At 43.0% G+C, this 22418-nt stretch overlaps 1 protein-coding gene across 19 annotated transcripts in view; it reads left to right on the top strand.

The window, feature by feature from the left end:
- Positions 1 to 1073: 1073 nt before the first annotated feature.
- TSC22D1 (TSC22 domain family member 1) overlaps positions 1074 to 22418 on the top strand; it is a 124274-nt gene continuing 102929 nt past the window's right edge. For 10 of the 19 annotated variants that reach the window (XR_015137843.1, XR_015137844.1, XR_015137846.1 and 7 more), the window contains exon 1: positions 1235 to 5243. Coding sequence is in view for 7 of the 19 variants with exons in the window: in XM_086328880.1 (XP_086185006.1) it covers positions 2389 to 5243 (2855 nt within the window). In the remaining 12 variants the exon portion in view is untranslated. Of the gene's footprint in view, positions 5244 to 22418 lie in introns of all 19 variants that reach the window. The other 9 variants (XR_015137850.1, XR_015137851.1, XR_015137853.1 and 6 more) reach the window with 3 other exon arrangements.

Genomic DNA, 22418 nt, shown 5'->3' with positions numbered 1-22418 from the left:
GTCTTCATTGATCATTGTCCTCGCGTTGCCACCATGACCAGGCCACTTTTGTCTTTCAAGTCAAAACCTATGCGGCCTACCGCCTGGACAATTACAGGGAAAGCTATCCCTATGGGCGATTAGCTCCACCTGTTGAGGTCAGTTCCCCGCCCCCCCCCTCCCCCGCCCTGGGCCGGGCTGCTTCCCTCCAGGTTACGACGGATTGCAAGCGCTTCCTTTCTGGAGACGAGCTCCCTCCGGCCGTTGACTGCAAAAAGCAGCAACATCTGCCGGCTCGCTCGCCCCTGCCCGTCGAAGGGGTCGAGGGGACCGCATGGCAGCTGCCACCGCGCCGCACAAAAGGGGGCGCCGCTCGCGAGGAGCCACCGGCCTTCCGCGGACCCCGCGGCTCGGGGATATCCTCGGAGCCGGCGAGGGCGGCGCGGCCCGGGGGGCAAGCCCAGGTGCGGCGAGGCGGGGAGGAGGGCCCAGCCGCGCGCCTAGGAGGAACGCCTGACTCATGTCGTGGCGGCGGCGGACTCCTGGGAACTGAAACTCGTGATGCTGCTGCTGCGGAGAAAAGCCTCATTACCCATTCCGGGGGCGGGGTTTTCGGGGGGGATACACCACCCGGGGCGCGGACACCCGAGCCCCGGGGACCCGGCGGCTTCCGCGGCCCCCTCCGCCCGCCGCGTGCCCGCGCGCGCGCCGGCCGCGTGTGGAAAAAGGAGCGGACACGCCTAACCGGCGCGCGCTCCGCGCCCCGCCCCACCCCCCATGGGCCGACCCGGATTCTCTCCCCCGAGGCCGAAATTCCCCACCCCCCTACCGCCGGCGCCTCAGTCAACCTTCGGCAATTTCCGCCGGGACACCCGGCGCTCGGCGAGGCCCGAAGACCCGCCGCCGCCGCCTCCTTCTACCGCCAGACCCGGCTTTATGTCTGCGGCGCCGAGGCGCATGCGCAGACGCCATCTTCCCTCCTCCTCAGCCGGCCCCCTCCCGCCGCCGCCGCCGCTGCCACCGCCTCCGCCTCCTCTGGCCCGCGGTCGCCCCTCCTCCTCCTCCTGCGCTCGGGCGCTGGTCCCTCCTCTCCCGATGCCGCGAGAGACCGGGGGATACGGCGGAGCCGGAGAAGAGCACTAGTAACAACCACCACAGCCCCCTCCTCGCCCGCCGCCCTCCCTCGGCACCCACCCACTCACCCGCCCCGTTCGCCGACACCGACCAAACCCCACCTCTCGTTCCTTTGAACGGCGTCGGCTGCAGTCGCTGCACCAGCCCCGTCTGGCCACCAACGCCGCCGAGAGAGGAGTCGCCGTCGCCTGCGGCCCCCTCCCGCCCGGGCCGCGGGAGCAGCGGGGGTGAGAGGACCAACCGGCTGCGGAGGACGAGGACGAAGCGGCTCGCACCACCGCCGGCGCTCCTCAGCGCACGTCCCGCCGCCCTCCGGGGAGGCTCGGGCGCCGGGCCCTTCCTCCCCGAGGACGTGTGCCGAGCTGAGGCGCCTGCCCGGAGGGAGGAAAATGCTCGGGCTCCATGGCTGCCAGTGATGGAGCGGTCCCTGGGCTCCCGCTGCCACCGCCGCCGCTGCGCCCCGGCCGTGCTCCGCGAGGACCCGGCGTCTCTGCGCGTCCGCCCGCGCCCCGTTGCTGGGCTCACCGTACCGGGCGCCCCGCCGCCCGAGCCTCGCCGCGCCGGCCCCAGCCGCGGCCAGCGTTTCCTCACGGAGCAGCAGCAGCCGCCGCGAGCCCAGGGGGTTTGAAAGGGTCCGCGGGGCCGTGGGGGGAGGAGGCCCGAGCCGGGCCGGCGGGGCCGGGAGCGGAGGTTTGAGCGACACTGACTGAGCTCGGGGCTCGCCGCCGGCAGCCGCGGCGGCGCTGGGGGGCGGCGAGGGGAAGGCGACACTCGCTCGGCGCCGCCTTCGTGCAGGGCGACCGGGAGGCTTTTTGCAGCGGCCGCCGCCGCCGCCGACGGGAGGAGGGGCGGAGGTGGCTCCGGAGTTGTCCGGAGAAGGTGGGCATTTCTTGGCTTTTCCCACCTCCCTCCCCTCCCCTCCCTGCTCCCCTGCCCACCCCCTCCCTCCCGCCCCGCACCCCACGTGAAGCGGAGTATAAAGGGGGTGTGAGGCCAGAGGGGAAAGTGGATGGCGAAGGACTGAAGGGGTCCCCCCTTCGGGTCCTCGGCCGCCCCGTTCACCCTCGTCCATCCTCCCTTTCCGAAGCTCGCCCTCGAAGGCAGGAACGGCCGGCGCCTGCGGCTGAGGAGGAGGAGGAGGAGGAGGAGGTGGGGGAATCGCGCCGGGCGGAGCGTCAGGTCCCGTTTTCCTCCTCGGCGTCTTGAATACAAAGATTACGGTGCAGAAGGAAATTGCACTCGCCTTCTCCGCCCCCCGCCCCGGTACCCAACACAATGCACCAGCCGCCCGAGTCCACGGCGGCCGCGGCCGCTGCAGACATGAGTGCTAGGAAGATGGCGCACCCGGCAATGTTCCCTCGAAGGGGCAGCGGCGGGGGCAGCGCCTCAGCTCTCGGTGCAGCAGGTACCGGCGTCGGTAGTAGTGCCCCATCTGCCGAGGATTTTCCGCCTCCGTCGCTGCTCCAGCCGCCGCCTCCTGCAGCATCTTCTCTGTCGGGACCACAGCCTCCGCCTCCACAAAGCCTGAACCTCCTTTCGCAGGCTCAGCTGCAGGCACAGCCTCTTGCGCCAGGCGGAACGCAGATGAAAAAGAAAAGTGGCTTCCAGATAACGAGCGTGACCCCGGCTCAGATCTCTGCTAGCATCAGCTCGAACAACAGCATCGCAGAGGACACGGAGAGCTACGACGACTTGGATGAGTCTCACACGGAAGATCTGTCGTCTTCCGAGATCCTTGATGTGTCGCTTTCCAGGGCTACGGACTTAGGGGAGCCTGAACGCAGCTCCTCGGAAGAGACTCTCAATAACTTCCAGGAAGCCGAGACACCTGGGGCGGTCTCTCCCAACCAGCCCCACCTTCCTCAGCCTCATTTGCCTCACCTTCCACAACAGAACGTTGTGATCAATGGGAATGCTCATCCACACCCCCTCCATCACCACCATCCCATTCATGGCCACCACCTGCACCACGGGCACCACCATCCATCCCATGCCGGGGTGGCCAGTACATCCATCCCTGGAGGGCCGCCCTCAAGCCCAGTGTCCAGAAAACTCTCGGCCGCGGGAAGCTCTGACGGTGTTATGCCAGTTGCACCAACTTCTGCTGTATCATCGAGTGGCTCGCCGGCATCTGTCATGACTAGTGTCCGTGCTCCGAGTACTACCGGCAGCCTAGGTATAAATTCTGTTACGGGCACCAATACGATGAATAACGTTAACGTCACTGCTGTGGGTAGTTTTAATCCTCCTGTGACCAGCAGCATGCTTGGTAACGCTAATATAAGTGTGAGCAGTATCCCCAGTGCTGCTAGTGTGAGTGTCGGGCCTGCAGTGAGCAGCGGGGTTAATGTGAATATCTTGAGTGGCATGGGCAATGGTACGATTGCTTCCTCCGCGGCCTTTAACAGCGCTGCCAATGCAGCAGCGGGCATGACAGTGGGGTCCGTTTCGAGTCAGCAGCAACAGCCAACCGTTAACACGTCCAGGTTCAGAGTCGTGAAGTTGGATTCTACTTCTGAGCCTTTCAAAAAAGGTCGATGGACTTGCACTGAGTTCTATGAAAAAGAAAACGCCGCCGTACCCGCCACCGAAGGGGTGGTCGTAAATAAGGTGGTGGAAAGTGTAAGACAAAACCCGACCGAAGCGACTTCTGAGAGGGAGAGCACGAGTGGGAGCTCTGTGAGCAGCAGCGTCAGCACACTGAGTCACTACACGGAGAGTGTGGGCAGCGGAGAGATGGGCACCCTGGCAGCCCCGCCGGTGCCCCCGACCCTTCCAGGGGTGGCCCTTCCGCAGATGGACTTCAGTAGCGCCGCTCCACAGGGCATTTCAGCAGTTAGCATGCCTCAGAGTATTTCTCAGTCGCAGATCTCGCAGGTACAGTTACCGTCTCAAGAACTGGGCTATCAGCCGAAGCCAGGTCTTCAACCAGTACCTCTGCAAGCCGGTATTCAGCCGTCACCTGTTGGCGTGGTGGGCGTCACTTCGGCTTTAGGTCAGCAGCCTTCCGTCGCCAGCCTGGCTCAACCCCAACTGCCGTATTCCCAGGCGGTTCCCCCAGTGCAAGCTCCCCTGCCAGGGGCGCCACCCCAACAGGTACAATATAGCCAGCCGGCGCCAGCTGTGGGCCCTCCGATGGCCCCAAGCCATGGTACATCAGTGGCTCCGAACCCAGCCTCCGAGTATGTTCAGCCCTCACCGCTTCTCCAAACAGCGGTATCCTCTGGACAGCCCACTTCTGCAGGGGTGGCTGTTGGAGCCACGGTGATTCCTATGGCTCAGCCACAGAGCATCCAGCTCCCAGTGCAGCCCGCGGCAGTGCAAGCACAACCTGCGGGGGCAGCTGGCCAACCTGTTGGCAAGGCTCACACGACAGTAGCTGCTGTACCTCCTGGCAGTCAAATCGCAACTATTGGTCAACAGACAAGCCTACCATCGGCACTGCAGCAGCCCTCCACCCAAGTCACACCTTCAGTTATCCAGCAAGGTGCTCCTCCGTCTTCACAGATAGTGCCACCTGCTCCAGCTGCGATCCTTCATCAGGGAGTTCAGCCCAGCGCTTCAGGCCTTCCTCAACAACTGGTCATTGCACCTCAGAGTACCCTATTACCTGTGCCTCCCCAGCCACAGGGGGTCGAGTCGGTAGCTCCAGGAGTGGTTTCGAAGCAGTTGCCTGCAGTTAGTCCTTTGCCCTCTGCTAGTAGTATTTCTGTTACGAATCAGGTTAGTTCAGCTGGTCCTTCTGGACTGCCTTCTGCCCCGACAAACTTGGTCCCGTCACAGAATATAGCACAAGCCCCTGTCACTCAGAATGGTAATTTGGTTCAAAGTGTCAGTCAGCCTCCCTTGCTAGCATCTAATATAAATTTGCCTTTGGCACAACAGCTACCGCTCAGTTCTGTTCAGTTCTCCGCACAATCATTAGCTCAGGCAATTGGAAGCCAAATCGAAGATGCCAGGCGCCCAGCGGAACCCTCCTTAGTTGGCTTACCTCAGACCATCAGTGGTGACAGTGGGGGAGTGTCAGCAGTTTCAGATGGCAGTAGCAGCAGCCTTGCAGCCTCTGCTTCTCTTTTCCCGTTGAAGGTGCTACCGCTGACGACACCCCTGGTGGATGGCGAGGACGAGAGGTAAGCTCATGCCGTGTTTCTGCAGGCATTCAGCAGATGCAGAGTTCCTCTTTTTAGTCACTGCATATGCACAGGGTTAGTCTAAAAGCATTATCTACTTTTTTCCTCTTTAGAGGTGAACGAGCATTTTTCTGGTAAGTTTTCTAGAGCAGGAGTGTGATGGAATGGTTTCAAACTGCTTAGGAAATGGTCTAAGTAAAACGTAAACAATACTTGACAGAATGGTTTTTGAACATTAAGAGTAGGTATGGGAGCCCCAAGCGGTTTTGTTATTTATGAGATGGTTTTTTAGAATTAATTATGAACAGAAGCTTAATTTTTGCCAACCCAGCTTAATAGTTCGTCTCTTCTTTTGACTTACTAAAATCGTTATGATCATCTCTTGGGGGCAGAAGGGGAGGTTTTGGTTCCATTTGTTTCTCCTTCACTGGACTGGATGACCCAAAGTTCTACTGTGTTTGCTATTAGTCTGAAAAAGATCATGTTACTGCTTTTCCTAGTCAGATATTATAGGAAAGGTGACCTAAGCTGGGTTATACAGGTTGCTCTCAAACTAATTGACCGACTTTTGTGTACTTACTTAATGGTCGTTTTATCTGAACAGTAAAGAAATGGGAATGGTAAAAAATGTTTTATGGGGGAGGAGGGGCATACACTCTTAAAAACAGCCCAATTTATCTTTGACAGTAGTAGGCAGTATGTTTTTCCTTTTGCATAGTAGATCAAGATGGTAGCTGTTTTAAAGAGTAAAGAGAGAATGTCTTGGAGGGTTGAATTTATAGAGACATGAAACTGCCTGTGTTCTGCTAATCTACTCTACTTGTTCTCTTCTTTAACCAGAGAAATACAGAAAGCCTAAAATACATTACTAGACCATTGTTTTCTTAATAGGATTGGTAATAATATGGTGATCACATTTATTGAATCAAATTGTGTCTTTGAAGCTGGCTAGCTAGAAGAGTTGTGAAACCTCTCATGATACTACACGGCTTTAAATTAAGTTGATTTTTAAAGGAATGTTCTTTTCACAGATTTGCCTTACTAACCTTGATCAAAGTAATAGTTTTGATCAAGGAGTTTTGACAGAGGCTATTCATTTTCACTGTGGAACTTTGAATAAATGTGAAAGATACTTAAATATTTTAGTATTGGAGATTTTTGTGATTGAACTTTTATTAAGCCAGTTGGAACATTTACATTCTAAATGTATGTCTGTGGTTTTCACTTTGGAAAAATTGAGCATATTTCAAAAGAATTGCCATTTTAGAAAAACAAAGGCCAAATGTTTCAGTGAGGCCTTCTTTTTTTTTAAATTACTTAAAAGATATAAGGTAAAGGCATAGTTAATTGAAATAATTTAAATTCTTGCCTTTGAAGATTCTTATTTTTCTAAGTCATATATAGAATCTTGTTATCTAGCCACATGTATTCTGTATCATGTATACAAGGCTCTAACTTTAAAGAGAGACCTCTTCTAGGAGGTGGTTTCCTTAATAGTTGTATTATAATTGTTGCTAAACCTTTAAATTTATCAAATCATGCTAATACACATCTATAATTTTAAATAATTAACTTACCTCAGATATTCAGGTTTTCTAAATCTAGTGACTGTGATCTGAGTAAAACCCCTATAAGAACAGGTATATTATGTGGATGCTAAATTTAGAGAAGTAAAAGATGGGTGGATACACAAATGAAAACCACATACTTTGAATTCAAACCTGCCATGATTTTTACTAATTACCATTGTGGTCTCCTGGCATGACTTTTTCCTTTTTGTTTTCTCCTCCTGGTGGTAGGGCATGATAGAGCTTTCCATAACATGGTGTTCCAGACGATTAAAGTCAGATGTTGCTACTTAGAACTTGGTTTTTAACTGTAGAGCTAGAGTCCCAGTTTAAGATAGTAGAACAAAATTTTTCCATATAGCAACTGAGGTGAGGACTAATGAGGGGCAAATTATGTAGAAAGGTTTGAAATTCTGTAATATCAAAATGACCCCTAAAATAGCTGTAAAGGTCAGATCTGGTAAATTTGTGTATTATTTTCTTGGCATTTTACTGCGGATTATCACTGTAGTTTGGGAAAAAATTGTTAAGTGATAATGATTTAAAAAATTGTTTTTACTTTTTTCTTCCCATGTTAGTTTCTGTGTTGTTTGTGTCTTCTGGGCTTCACCTATGGATCTCATGGGAGAAAAGGATACATTGTAATGTCAGTATTGTGACTTAGAAAACACATTAGCAATAAAACTTTTAGGTGGTAGGATAAATGAAGATTGGCTGTTCTTTTTTCATCTTTTGAAATAATATTGACACAGGGTAAATTTTAAAATGTTGGTAACACATGTGTCTACTGGTGTTGGCTACTGGCAGAGACTATAAAGATTAGAAACATGGATCAGGCCTTAAGATTATGTGTGATCTTTTTTTAAAAAAATCATTCTCCTTAAAAAGGTCTTAATGTCTTATGTTGGGCTTCCCTGGTGGCTCAGATTCCTGAGTTTGGTCCCTGGGTTGGGAAGACCCCCCTGGAGAAGTGAATGGCTACCCACTCCCATATTCTTGCCTAGAGAATTCCATGGACTAGGAGTCTGGTGGGCTATAATCCACGGGATTGTGAAGAGTTGGACACAACTGGGTGGCTAGCAAACAAAACACATCATGTCTTAGGTTAGCCTTTAATGTGAACTTACTGTTACAGCACAGGGAAGATGCAGGTATTTCACACTGATGTTTTCAGTGTTTTGTGATTGTTAATACAGTCTCTTCTGTGAAATTGGTCAAACTTCCATTCATCCTTCAAGACTCAGCTCAGATGTTCCCTCTGTAGCATTCTCTTCAAGAAATGTTTGCCTTAGCCCTTTTTAGTGTTCTTCTATTCAAGGCACTGTGCACGTTCAATTAAAATTACATTTACCCATTTTCCCCACAAGACCGTGAATTCTTCCAGGGCAAGAGCTAAGTGTTTTTTGAAAGAATTAATGAGCAGACCTTTCTCTGCCTTTTGGATGATTTAAAACTTGTATTGTCTCTCACCTTAAGCATAACTGTTGGAGATGCAGGATCATATAATTTAATGCAACAGAATGAAAAGAAATTTCATACCTTAAGGTAAATTGATATTTATCTTCTAAATAGAGTACCTGTATATAGAGTAGTTCCTCAAATATTTATTAATGAGGAATTTGAGCTTTCTTATCAAATAGGAGTAATACTCATTTTTGCCAGCTTCTTAGGATGGTTGCATCAGATAAAATACTTTAACTGTGAAATACTAAGTTATAAGATCTAATTTTTATTTATGTTGTACCTGCCCAGGTTAAAGAGCCAAATAGTTTACGTGCTTATCAAAACAAAGAAAAGCTTCCTGCCCTCTCTATTTCCCTGAAGCAATCACTTTCACATCTTGTAGATGATGATTGTGATATTTATCTCCTAGTCTCTAAATAACCGCCTGTATTACTACTTGACGTGCAACGCAGCCAGGTGGTTAGGAGCGTGGACTGCTTGGGTTGAGCCACCCTCTGTTGTTCACCAGCTGCTTAACCTCTCTGTTCCTCGGTTTGCTTACTTTAGAAAGTGGTGAGAATAGTATCTACCGTGTAGGATTTTGTAAGAATGAAACGAATTTGGAAAGTCCTTTGAAATGTCTAACTCATATGCTCTATATTACTGTTCAGTTGCTAAGTTGTGTCCAACTCTTTGCAACCCCATGAACTGTAGCATGTCAGACTTCCCTGTCCTTCACTGTCTCCCAGAGTTTGCTCAAATTAAGGCCCATTGAGTCAGTGATGCTGTCTAACCATCTCATCCTCTGCTGCCCTTTTTTCCTTTTGTCTTCGATTTTTCCCAGCATCAGGGTCTTTTCCAATGAGTCGGCTCTTTGCATCAGGTGGCCAGAATCTTGGAGCTTCAGCATTAGTCCTTCCAATGAATATTCAAAGTTGATTTCCTTTAGGTTTGCTTTGTATAAGTATGTGTTAGGTAAAAATACTCCTAGTGTTTGTTTTTGGCTTTAGTAACTTCCTGGGTAGAAAATGAAGATTGACTTTGTCATGATCTACTCAGCTGGTCCTCCTTCCTCCTGGTCCCCCCTTCATCTTAATAGTTATGATTGCATCACTGTTGATTATTCAGTTTTCTTATAAAGTATAACTTTTCCTAGCCTGTCTAATGTCCTGCACTTGCCTTCCTCCTCCGATCCCAGCCATCTAGTATGTATGGTATACTTGTATATATATTTCTGTATATTGTTTAACATGTACTAATGTTAGTAGTGGGTTCCCTTACCCCATGTTTTCATCCATCATCATCTGTTTCCTCCAGGCTGCCTTTCTTCCCATTTTTGTGGGTTTTGGGCTTAACATTTTGTGATAGAGCCTCTCAGATGTCTGGCAATTCTTGATCTTCTGGGTGTACTTGAATGTAGGAGACTAAAGAGCTGATAAGCAGTTCTCAATGTGACTTGTTGACTGTTAGCTTTTCCATAGGCTGATCTGGCTGGAATTCACTGTCTCCACGCCTCACTGCCGCTTTAGTTTTCTCTGTAGTAATCACTGACTCAGCGTTTCATCAAGTGTCCCTGGAGATGTTCAGACATATCAGGTATTGTTACCACTTTTATCTTTCTGAGGAAGTCTCTCATATTTCTCTGATCTTCCCTAATATTGTGGGGTTCTGTGGTTGGATCTCTCTTTTCCAGTGACCCATGTCATATTTTTTCTTGGCTTGCTCCATATTTTTAAATGGCTTTATATTACCCTTATACAGTTAGGTAAAGGATATTGGATTGGAAAGTGTATTATTTTATCATTTTGCTCCATAGCTTTCTAGCTTCCATGCTGCTTTTGGGAAGTTTGAAGCCTTGCTGATGGCTTACATATATTACATGTGGCTTGTGTGTGTTTTGTTTTTCCTTTTTACCCCTGTCCTCTTGTTTATTCTCTTTTCTTCCCTTCTCTCATTTTTTAAATATCTGAAAGCTTTCAAGAGTGTATCTGTTTTTAGCATTCTGAAATTTAACAGTGAGGGTTCCTTATGTGGATTTCTTTTCATTCAGGGTGCTGAATGCTTGGTGTGCCCTTCAGTCTGGAAACGCCTTTTAGTTTTGGGACTTTTTCTTGAATGAGGTTGTTGATTATTTCTTTCCGATTTCTCTTTTCTTTCTCGAATTCCTTTTATTGGGATAATAGACCTTCTTGACCAGTCTTCTGATTTTCTGATATTTTCTTTCCTATTTTCCATCTTTTTCTTTTTGCTCTACTGCTGTTGAGTTTTCATCTATAATCATAAATTATCATATATTAAATTTCCAAGAGCTTTTGTCTTTGGTCCTTTTGAATAGTATCTATCCTGTTCTAGTAGCAATCATACTTTCTCTTAGCTGAGTATAAGTGTTAGTTTTTTTTTTTTATTCATTTAGGTTTCTTCTCCATGTGTGATCTGTGTCCTCCATTTTTTACTCTCTTAGTTTTTATTTGTTTGGTCTTTATCTTTTGTGTTACAGCCTTTCCTTAGATGGTGGTTGTGTGTGAGTAGGGGAGTAAAATGCTGATTTGAAATTCTGAGAGGTTTTGTTAGCTTCACTCTGGTAACCTGTCCGGGCACCTCCGTATGTGTTCCTTCACTTGGTCAGCTTGTTTTCGGTATGCTCTCCTGCATATTGCTGTGCCTCATTTTCTCAGTCCCAGGATCTTGTGTTTTATATTCACTAGACAATATATTTTCAGTTTTTTGTTGGGGTTGGGGAGGGGTGGTTGGTATCTGTGGGGCTGGTTGCTTCTTAAACAGACTTTAAAACAATCTTTCTTATTTTAGCACTCTCTCTCCCCCACATCCCACTTCAGATGTATGTGGTACTGCCAATTCCTGAGTCTTTTGGGGATTTTACAGTTTAAATTGGGTTTGTTCTTGGCTTTCCCCACTGTTTGCTAAAGATTTGATTTCCTAGTGTTTGCTAAGTCATTTGTCACTCAACCATCTGCTTTCCAGCTTCCAAATTTTTGTTGCTATTGTCTTTTCACCCATTCTCTCAATTTTTGTGGGCTCATGGCTTTTTATATCTTAAAAATTCCTTTTCTGTCATGTTTGTGAGGTTTTTAGGAAAGGAGTGTGAACTGTGGTTAACTACACGTCTATTTCAGTTGTAGAATGCTATGCTGTTAAATATGAAGAAGGATACTAATTTTAATGATTCATGCTCCAAAATTTTGATCTGTAATTAGTACATAAATTTTGAGTGGAATTGCTTGGCTTATATTCAGCAGAAATAAGAATGGCCTATAACTTGGTATTTCAGTTCACAGAAGTGATTTAAAATGTTGGATTAGATTCAGTTAATACTTATTATCACATTTAATCACTAAACAACCTTGTGAATTAAGTTTTCTCTAATTTACTGGTGTGTAAACAGAAGCTTATTTGGTTTATTAAAGAAACCAAGTGGGTTGTGTAAGGTTACACACATAGCAGTGAAGCAGAGTAAGGATTAAAAGTCGTTTTTCCAATTCAGAATCTGGTGCTGTTTCCACTGCTCATAAGGCCAACACGAGGTGAGCCCCTAAGGAGTATTAGAGTGGCTGAAAACCTGAAAGAAGGCAGGCCTCGTTGATTTGTGTCTTAGTACAAATCATGGAATTGCCCTAGAACATATCAGCATTTACCTGTGACCCTTTGATGAGGAAAAAAGTGGGCAGAGTCATAAGATTGATGTACCTGGAAAATACAGTAGACAGACAAATGTTAGATGAATTAGTTTTAACATTTTGGGGGGAAAGTTGTATGAAAATTATCTTTTCAGGAAAACCATTTTAATTTTCTAATCTAAATTCTGTCTTTGTAACATTGGCTTCAGTATTGCAAAGCAAATAGATTTTTTTTTGTTTGTTTGTTTAGAAACTTCAATTAAAAAATATGAAACTGCAGAGCACACCCTGTTCTGGTACGGCATTATCTGAACCATAGTGGTTGATTTTTGCTGTGTCACTGTGTCTTTAGGGTTGACTATGTCATGGTAAGAATATGCTTTAGTGGCTTATTAAAAGAAATGACATGAGGGGAAAAATGATAAAGGATGTTTATGTTATTTTAAAAGAATGATCTGTCTATATTGAGTTTTGGATTCCAGGTTGACATTTTTCCTAGGCTCGCGTATATTCAAAGGGCCCACTCTCTCCAACCCTTCACTTCTTCTTTACCTATCAGCTAGACCTGAAAATCTTACTGGACCTTTCAGCCTCATGAGGTCTAGTTGAGCTTTGTTTTCCTTCCTTGAGGCACCCATTCTCATTTACTTTCAGTTCAGCTCTTCTATCAGACTCATCGTTGGAGTTCTTTGGATTTGTGTCCTCTTCCCATCTCCTCCCTTTTCCCTAGGTAGTAGAGCTCTTCTTAGCTCTAGACTGATGTGGGCCTTTGCCTTAAATGTTATCTCTACTTGCGTTCTCACAGCCTCCCAGTCTCAACAGATCACAAGCTTAACCTCCTCATTACTTGACCTCTCAAATTTATTAGTCATCCTCATTTTAATAAATGTTATTTCTCATTCTAGTTCTTCACTTTAGGAGCCTCAGTCATTTCTTTCCCTCACCCTCTACATTCTGACCATTACTTTCTAAATATATCTTGAATTTATCTTTTCTTTTGCTATCTCTGTTGCCACAACTCTAGCCTAAGATAACATACTCAACTCTGAAAAGTACTGCAGTTGCTTCTTCACCAACTTTCTGCATACATTCTTGCCTTTCTCTGATTTTATGTCTTGTAGTCAGAATGACATTCTTAAAATGGAAATCTGTTTCAGTTACTCACTTGTCCCAAATCCCTAAGGCATTTCCACTTTTTTTTTAAGGTGATTCCATTTTGCTTTTGCTCCCTTCTGGCTTCATATGCTATTTCCCCTCACTTTTTGAGTCCCATCTGCCTCCTTTCAGACCCTCAGGTTGTCATCCTTTCTTGCTCTGTCCTCCAGGCTTTGGCTTGGACTGTTCTTTTAGCCAAAACGTGTTCTATGTCATCTTTCCTCCTTTCCTCCCTAAAGCTTCACTGTCACCTTAAGAGGCCTTCTCTGATACACCAGTCTAAACTTAGATTCTTTGTTAACACTGTTTAAGATCACCTTGTTATTTTATAGTGCTTAGTACAGCTTGTAATTTGTGTGTGATTATCTGTTTGATTTTAAGCTTCACAAACAGGTTTTTGGTTTGCTACTATTTATACAAAGTATATGTTGGTATCTGACAGTAGGTACTCAGTCAAAATCTGTTTAATAAGTGAAGAAAAAAAAAATTTAATGTTGGCATAAAGACAACTTCTTTTTAAAAACACTATTATGACATATTTGAAAGGTAAATAAGTTTTTGATACATCATGTGATAACACTATTTTCTCCTTTAGTATAGTTGATTGAGAGAGTTGATTGAAAATTGATTGATTACTTTTTGCTGTTCATGAGCAAAAAGCAATGCAGTATTACTTGCTGCTTTTAACAAGCATCTCCGTTTGTTTTTGCACATATGTTTTGTTTATGTAAGTTTATGATGAGTTCTCCAACTTAAACCCATTTATTTCTACATTGTGTCAGTATTTTTCTTTATCTCCTTTTGACTGGTTCAGCTCTTTAGCATAAATGATTCTCAAATATCTAAGTATTACCTTGAAAGTTCTTTGCAGTTTCAGCTGTTTAAAATATAAACATTTAACTGGCAAAATGCCACTTGTTTGTATTAAGAGTTTCCTTTGTTAGTGTAGTAAGTGTTGAGTTAATTACTTGTTTAAAATTCCTAACCATTCTGTTTTGCTTATGGTCACTGTAGTTACTTGTTACTAAACTAGTAAGTTATGGTTTCTGTTAAGGGCAAGGAACCATGAAAAACATGTGGCAGTGATTAGAATTAGCAATAAATTTAATTGATTATATATGGATATTAAATGGGAGTAAAAAAGTATTAAGAGATGAGGCCTTTTCAGGTTGGGGTTATTAAAAACAGGAGGGAAAATACAGAATATGTTGTAGTTCAGGGGTCATCAGAGGCTAGTTTGAGAGTCTTCAAAGGTTTTCATATCCTTTTGTGGACATACCAGTGTTAAACCTGGCTGTGTGGCTTAAAACTGTATTTGTGTTGACTGGGGAGAAGATTCACCATGGCTTGATTTTATTAAGGATTAGATCGTGGTGAATGGTATTGCCTTTTCTCATCCATGGAGCCATAGAATAAAGCGTACTGAGCTTCCTGGGGATAAGACAGATGAGATAGCATCTTATTTTTCCAGGCAGCCCAGATTATTTTTATAATACTGATTTACTACCTAGGCGAGGAGCTCCTGGTACTCAGTGTACGTGTCTGAGTATTCTTTTTCTGAGTAATTGTAGATGGATGGATTGATTATAAAATTGCTCACTGTTGATGAGACTTTATTCTCTCTCAGCTCTCCTAGTTACCTAGTTTCTTTGGTTATTAGGGTTAGTGTATATCTCCATGTCAACAAGCCATGTATTGACTAGTTAGTCAAACAACATATAGATGTATAGTTGAAATAATATCTAGCATTACATTTTTGCTATCATATGGGTATGATATATTTCTAGTGGTGATAGTAATAAAACCTTACTCTTGTATTATTTTTGTGGGGCAAGGGTTTAATAAAACCATTTGAGATAGATTATGTGCTCTGGAGTCATAGCAGTCTTAAAGTTGTCTTAAAGCAGTCTTAATGAATGGAGGAAATTAGGGGGATTGTGGTTTTCATTGTAAGATGATTCAGTTCAGGAACCCTTTGGTTAGCAAATTTCTCAACTTGTAAAAATACTGTATTCACTTTTCTAGCTTCTCCTCCCTCAAAGCAATGTTTCATTTCTCTTATGTCAAAAACGAAAAAGACAACCCTGATTTTCCAGAAAAGCTATTGATTTACAGCTGCAGTTTTAAAGGTCTGAAGGATTAAGTGGTTCTAACCTTCAGGTACGATTTTGGCAGTTTAATGTCTCCATAGGTTTTATCTGTGTTTGTAATCCAAAGCAGATGTGTCCTAAATATATTTAGTAGTGAAAGGAAATCCAGGTAACTGTGAACTAAATATCTAGGATGGGTTCTTTACATTATTGATCATAGGTGATTTCTTTGCGTACTAACCAGAGTCCATTGCCAGTTTCTTCCAGGCACTAGAAAGAGATGGAATTATTTCTTCCTATCCCCTGAGCACTCCTAGTACGGGAAAAGTCGCTCAGTCGTGTCCAACTCTTTGCAACCCTATGGCCTGTAGCCCACCAGGCTCCTCCATCCATGGAATTTTCCAGGCAAGAGTCTCTACCAAAAAGGAAATGGTATAGATTTATTCAAAGTGAGAAAAACATTAAGACTATCATTGACAGTAAATGTAATTTGATTATTTTATTGACATCTAAAGTGCCACAAAACGTATTCCTTTATATGTTGGTGCCTTTTTTCATTTTTGTTTGCCATTTCAAAAATTTGGGAATATACACACATATGTGTGGGTACACGAGGTGGCTCAGACGGTAAAGCGTCTGCCTACAATGTGGGAGACCTGGGTTCGATCCCTGGGTCGGGAAGAGCCTCTGGAGAAGGAAATGGCACCCCACTCCAGTACTCTTACCTGGAAAATCCCACAGACGGAAGAGCCTGGTAGGCTACAGTCCGTGGGGTCACAAAGAGTTGGACACCACTGAGCGACTTCACATATACAAAGGTATATGCTTTTTTAAGAGGACGCTTTAAAATCGTCCTTAGATTACAGAATCTCCTGGGTATTTGGAAGGATGTAATTTATTTACGTGTATATACATAGCACTGTTTATATCCTTTGGAGAAGGCAGTGGCACTCCACTCCAGTACTCTTGCCTGGAAAATCCCATGGACGGAGGAGCCTCGTAGGCTGCAGTCCATGGGGTCGCTAGGAGTCGGACACAACTGAGCGACTTCACTTTCACTTTTCACTTTCACGCACTGGAGAAGGAAATGGCAACCCACTCCAGTGATCTTGCCTGGAGAATCCCAGGGACAGGGGAGCCTGGTGGGCTGCCATCTATGGGGTCGCACAGAGTCGGACACGACTGAAGTGACTTAGCATAGCATTAGCATTTATATCCTTAAAGAGAGCCTGCAGTTGAATTTAAGAATAAATAAATAAATAAATATATATATATACACACACACATATATATGCGTGCATGCACACACACACACACACACATGTACATGAAAGGAAGAGATAACAGGTAACAGATTCAATATATATTACTCTTCTCCTATTTTTGGTCCTTTGTGTCAGTTTTTCACCCATTTATAATTTATCTTGTAATATTTACATCTATTTTTGCAAGCTTCTGGAAACATTTTAGAGAATGACTTGAGATAGAAATCCAGTAAATGGGAAAAGTATGACAAGGTAGGATATGGTGTTTCATGAGAGATACTATTAAAGCAGTGGTGAGAGATAGAATGTAAAGATCACATGCTTTTGACAGAACTTTGATAGCTGTGGGGATTTGTAATATAAGTCACATTAGCAGAGAAAACAGCCCAAAAGGTTCAAGGTATGGAGAGTGTTTTATAGAAAAGAACACAGGACATAGTCTAAGTTGGTAGGAGATAGTGTCTGTATACAAGAACGTGGCAGACGAGGCTAACTTTGAAAAGCCTTAAAGGCAGGATTGCCAAGTTTGGACTTAATTGGACTTGGAATGGAGGGCCCTTCTTGTGTTCATGTAGTGGCCTGATCAGTGCTGTGTTTTAGGAAACACATCCTTACTTTGAATGTCTCATTGCTTCCTTTCTTAATGGGGTATGAGAAGTTCAGTAGTTCCCTTTCCATCACTGGTGAAGATAGAGGCACATTCTCTTTGTGGTTGCAATCGGAGATAATGGTTTGAACCAGTGACCTTGGCCTCATTAGGAAAGCTAAGAAGGTAAGGACCCAGTCCACACACGGTAACACTCCACTTATCCAGAGTGGGTAACTTAATCCTTCAGAACGCAGCTCTGGCTTCCGAAACCGTTCGAAATTGCCATCATAAAACAAAGCTATGTGGTTTTTTTTGTTTTGCTTGTTTCCTCTTTTTGCATGGTATCTCTGGTCCTTTTTTGGACTTTTACTAGCTGTATCATCTTAAAGGAGATGAGGGGAGGGGAAGGGGAAAACGGGACTCTTAGGCATGTAGGATGACAGAAAGAAAGTAGCAGTTCATAACCTGACAGCAAAGTCGGAGTTGGAAATTTTAAGAAAACCCCAGAGAAATTTGATACGGTATTGACTCTTCACTAGTTGAAAGTTAGGTTATGTTTTGTATATTATTTTAAGGAAGCATGAACCTGAATAAAGTCCAAATGGTGTTAATTACTGAGCTATGGATAAGTATAAAGAGATGGTATTTTTAGTTGTATTTGCCACATTGTATCATTTAACCATGGACTGTTTAATATGCTGCTCTATGTTGCTTTTTTTCCCCATTCTCAAATAAGGGAAGTGCTTCACATTTTCCTAGTAAGAGTCTTCTGTAAGAAATTCATAATGTGTTATAAATAAATGTTAGGCTTCTACAGACAGATATTACAGAGAATATTTTCAGTACTAAAAAGTCCCTAATACATGCTAAGATTTAAGTAATTATCAATGATTTTTATATTTTATATCAATTTTATATATTATAAAATATCATATACTGTATATATTTTATATAATTTTATATTTATATTAATGAAATTATTGATGAATAAATGGCATGTCAGTTACTGATGAATAAATGGCATATCAGTTACCTATCAGTTTAAGGTATTGTGTAGATACTTACTTATTTGGATATTTTATTATAATATTCCCCCCTCAGTTTTTTCTTTGAAATATTTTTATCATCTTTTCAATGCAGTGAATCAAATAATTGTATCAAAGCTGATTTCTCATTTTAGATGTTTTAAGTCTCTTTTTTAGAAATGGATAATACAATCACTTTCTTTCATAAGGAGGTATTTGCTTATTCCTTTAATGTAGTTTTGTTTTCTTCGTTGTATCCTTTTTGTTGTACTATTTTCAACAATGACTAGGATTCTTTATTGAGGAAAATACTCTCCTGTTTTAATATTTACTTTTGAGAGATGGTATTGGAAGGACTTATGCTCAAGGTGAAACTCCCAATACTTCAGGCACCTGATGCGAAGAACTGACTCTTTGGAAAAGACCCTGATGCTGGGAAAGATTCAAGGTGGGAGGAGAAAAGGGGACAACAGAGGTTCATATGATTGGATGGCATCAACTCAATGGACATGAGTTTGAATAAGCTCCAGGAGTTGGTGATGGACAGGGAAGCCTGGCGTGCTGCAGTCCATGGGGTCACAAAGAGTCAGACACCTGAGCAACTGAACTGAACTGGTTCAGTGAAACTTACCTTATTAAATTTATTTTGGAAAAAATGCTACTTTGTAGTTAACCTTTTTTACTTGATTTTTGTTTTTTCAACTGTATTGTTTGGGGTGCAAGGTGATGAGGTGAATTGAGTAAATCTCTGGTTTTGGCTCCAGTGCTGTATGCTGATCAGGTGCTAAAGAGCTGTCACATGTCTGAGTCTTTCCTTCTTGTCCTGTTTTAAAAGGCTTGATCACTTACAGTTGATCTTAACTTCTCTTCCAGAGTTAAGCATGGAGCCTTATCTTTTGTCTTTGGTGGATATTCCATGATATCATAGAATCTTAAAATAAGGGATTTCAGTGATTCCTAAGCTGTTTTTTCATTGTGTTATTCTCTTCTTTTGGGATCTATCAAACATTACTTACCAGTTATTCTCCTATGTGACATCAGGATTTATGTTTGTACAACTGGATATATATCTTATTAGGAATTTACCTGTTTTGAGATTCCAGGGAGGAAGGGTAGATCTAGAATGAGGAGGTGTAGGGTGAGTCCAAGCTAGGTATCTTAACTAGTTTTCTGCCTCCATTCTTGAATCCCATAGTAATAAACCAAATATTAAACTGCATCCGAGTCCTTTTTTAAAATTTATTTTTAAATGGAGGATATTGCTTTACTATGTTGTCTTGGTTTCTGCCGTACAGCAGTGTGAATGAGCCATAAGTATATATATATCCCCTCATCCCAATCCTTTTAGGAACAAGCATACTTGCGTGTGTGCTCAGGTGCTTCAGTCTTGTCCAACTCTGCGACCCTGTGGACTGTAGCCTGCCAGGCTCCTCTGTCCATGGGGTTCTCTAGGCAAGAATTATTGGAGTGGGTTGCCATTTCCTCCTCCAGGGGATCACCCCTCGTGCAGGGATCAAACCCATGTCTCATGTCTCTGGCATTGGCAGGGAGGTTCATTACCACTAGAGCCACCTAGGAAGCCCCAGTATCAAGTATGTTTAATATTTACTGAAGGTAAATAATACTTGAAGTAGCAACTTCTTTAACTTTTTTTTTTTAAGGTAAATTTGTATAAGGTTGATGATAAATTCATAGAGGACCTTAGGATTGGATGACAGATGATTCTAAAATGTCTTTCACTATATTATTGGCTGACATACTACTACAGGTAAAATGTCAAGGAAGTTGGTCACATAACTACTAAGTGATGGAGCTAGTATTCCATTAGGTGATTTGATTCCAGAGCTTGTACCACTCTGGCTCTCTGTGGGTTCCATATCCATGGATTCGGCCATTCTCTGGTTGGTTGAATCTGAAGATGTGGGATCCACAGATGGGGAGGGCCAGTAGTATTGATACTTGATACTACTTTGGACCTAGGGAATGTCATAATGAGTGAAGTAAGTCAGAGAAGGAGAAATATCGTATGACATCCCTTATACATGGAATCTAAAAAGAATTGATACAAATGAACTTACTTACAAAACAGAAAGAAACCCAAACTTAGAAAAGGAGCTTATGATTGCCTGGGGGAGGAGATAAGGAGTTTGGGAAGGTCATGTACACACTGCTGTATTTAAAATGGATAACCAACAAGGACCTATTGTGTAGCACATGGAACTCTACTCAATGTGATGTGCCAGCCTGGATGGGAGGGGTGTTTGGAAGAGAATGGATACATGTATATGTATGGCTGAATCCCTTTGCTGCTCACCGGAAACTACCACAACATTGTTAATTAGCTATACCAAGAAAAGGGCTTCCCTAGTGGCTTAGATGATAAAGAGTCCGCCTGCAGTGCAGGAGACCTGGGTTCGATCCCTGGGTTGGGAAGATCCCCTGGAGAAGGAAATGCCAACCCACTCCAGTATTCTTGCCTGGAGAATCCCATGGACGGAGGAACCTGGTGGGCTACAGTCCATGGAGTCGCAGAGTTGGACACAGTTGAGTGACTTCACTTTCACTAATAAAAAGTTTAAAATTTGAAAAAAAAAGCACAAATGCAGGCCACAAAAAAAGCAGTCTTTAGCATATGAGTATGGAGCTCTTTGGCCTTATACACTTCCTGTTGGTTCTTCAGGAGTGGTACAGTGACTGGTGTTCCAAATGATGATCCTCTCAATCTTAATTGCGTTCTTTTTTTCTTAAAACATTTGAAAGCATTTTCTACTCAAAATTATTTAAGTTTTCCAAGTTTTTGCTAAAGAATAAGCCTTTAATTAGAAAATCTGCTTAAGTGGAATCCAATTTCTGAAAAATAAATTGATATAGAGATAGTTTTATGACAAACATTTTAATAGATCAGACTGGTAGCCTTGTATTGATCTCAGTGAGCTTTAAGTACAGACTTATAAGCTCTTGATACTTCAGGTTATTTTTTGTTTCATGTGATCAAATTACAGTACTTTTCAAAATAGAAAACTCTTTAATCAATTCAATTATAATAGCACATTGTGACTCAGATCTTTTAATTTTGTACAGTGACAGCTTATGTTCACATTGCAAGATTATTATTGGAATAAAAAATTACTAATTTACATGAACATTTTTATATGAAGTTGAAAAACAAGATTTACTAGTCTTTTTTGCTTATTAACCTAGAAGAATATTATTTTTAAATCTTAGTTGCATTAGTTATTCTTTTAATTCAAATGTCTTATAGTAAAGTTGCTTTCCTTAATTTTTATATTTTCCTGATTCACTTATAAACAGTGGAACTATAGAAAACAATTGGAATTTTTAAAAATTATAATTAACAGTAAAGGATATCTTAAAGGATATCTTAAAGTATATCTTAAAGGATATAGTAGTAATTTGTCATTTAATAGTAACATAGTATAAATCTTATTCACATGTTCCATAATTTCACTTTCCAGTAATATGAAATAGCCAAAGCTGCTAAAAGTCAGTAATTTTCACATCTTGTACAATTGATTGCATTTCTAGACATTTTGCTTATTGATATGCTTTCAAGAGCCTAAATTTGCCACTCTTCCCAATCCTTGAAGCAGTCACATTGAAAAAGAGAAATTATCAGTGAGGTTACCCTTCTGAAATGGATAGGCTAACAGACTGACTTTGTTTTTTCTTTATATAAGTTTAGGTATGTCTCTAGTTACATTCAGATTCTTAGCTTATAAGAATCTGTCAGTAGCTTCAGTTAGCTTATTAAGAAATTGATCCATATGCAAAAAAAAAGTGAACACATCGGCTTAACAAAAACCTGGTTGTGTTGTGAATATGTGACTTAAATACAATTAATACAAATGCAGTTAATACAAATGGTTGAGTTAGAGGTTCAAAACATGAAAAGGGGCGGGGGGGGGGGAACAAAAATAGAAAGGCCAGTAAAAGGGATGGTCAGGCGAGAGGAGGATCTGGTGATAGTTTTTAGCTGTATGAAGTATTTTAGAAAAACTAAGCAATGTAAGCAATTGTCTGTTAGCCCAGAAGGCTTTTTATATTTATCATATTTCTGTTCTTTCTTGATATGTGTGATTATTTAAGAAATACTTATTAAATGCTTGTTATACACATATGTTCACACTGAGCAAACATACTAAGGATGCAAAGGGAAAAAGACATGATTTTGGTCTTAAACAATTTTGTCTTGGACCCTGAAGAAATATCCTAAAATCTTGTATGTCTTCTGAATTATTCCACATTAAATTATGCTTAGTTATTCTGTGTGTGATGTGCATGACAGCTTTTCTGTTCACACAGGTTGATTAATCTATGCTGTAAACTAATGAGCATAGAGCATAATGAGGTGGAGTTTAATGAGCATTATCCTTGGCCTCAGATC

This window comes from Bos grunniens, chromosome 12, assembly GCF_055505025.1.
Source record: "Bos grunniens cultivar Pamir isolate PY7600 chromosome 12, Bosgru_T2T1.0, whole genome shotgun sequence".
NCBI lineage: Eukaryota > Metazoa > Chordata > Mammalia > Artiodactyla > Bovidae > Bos > Bos grunniens.
Note: the sequence above shows the minus strand (reverse complement) of the source record. Positions and strands in the feature narration are given on the sequence as shown.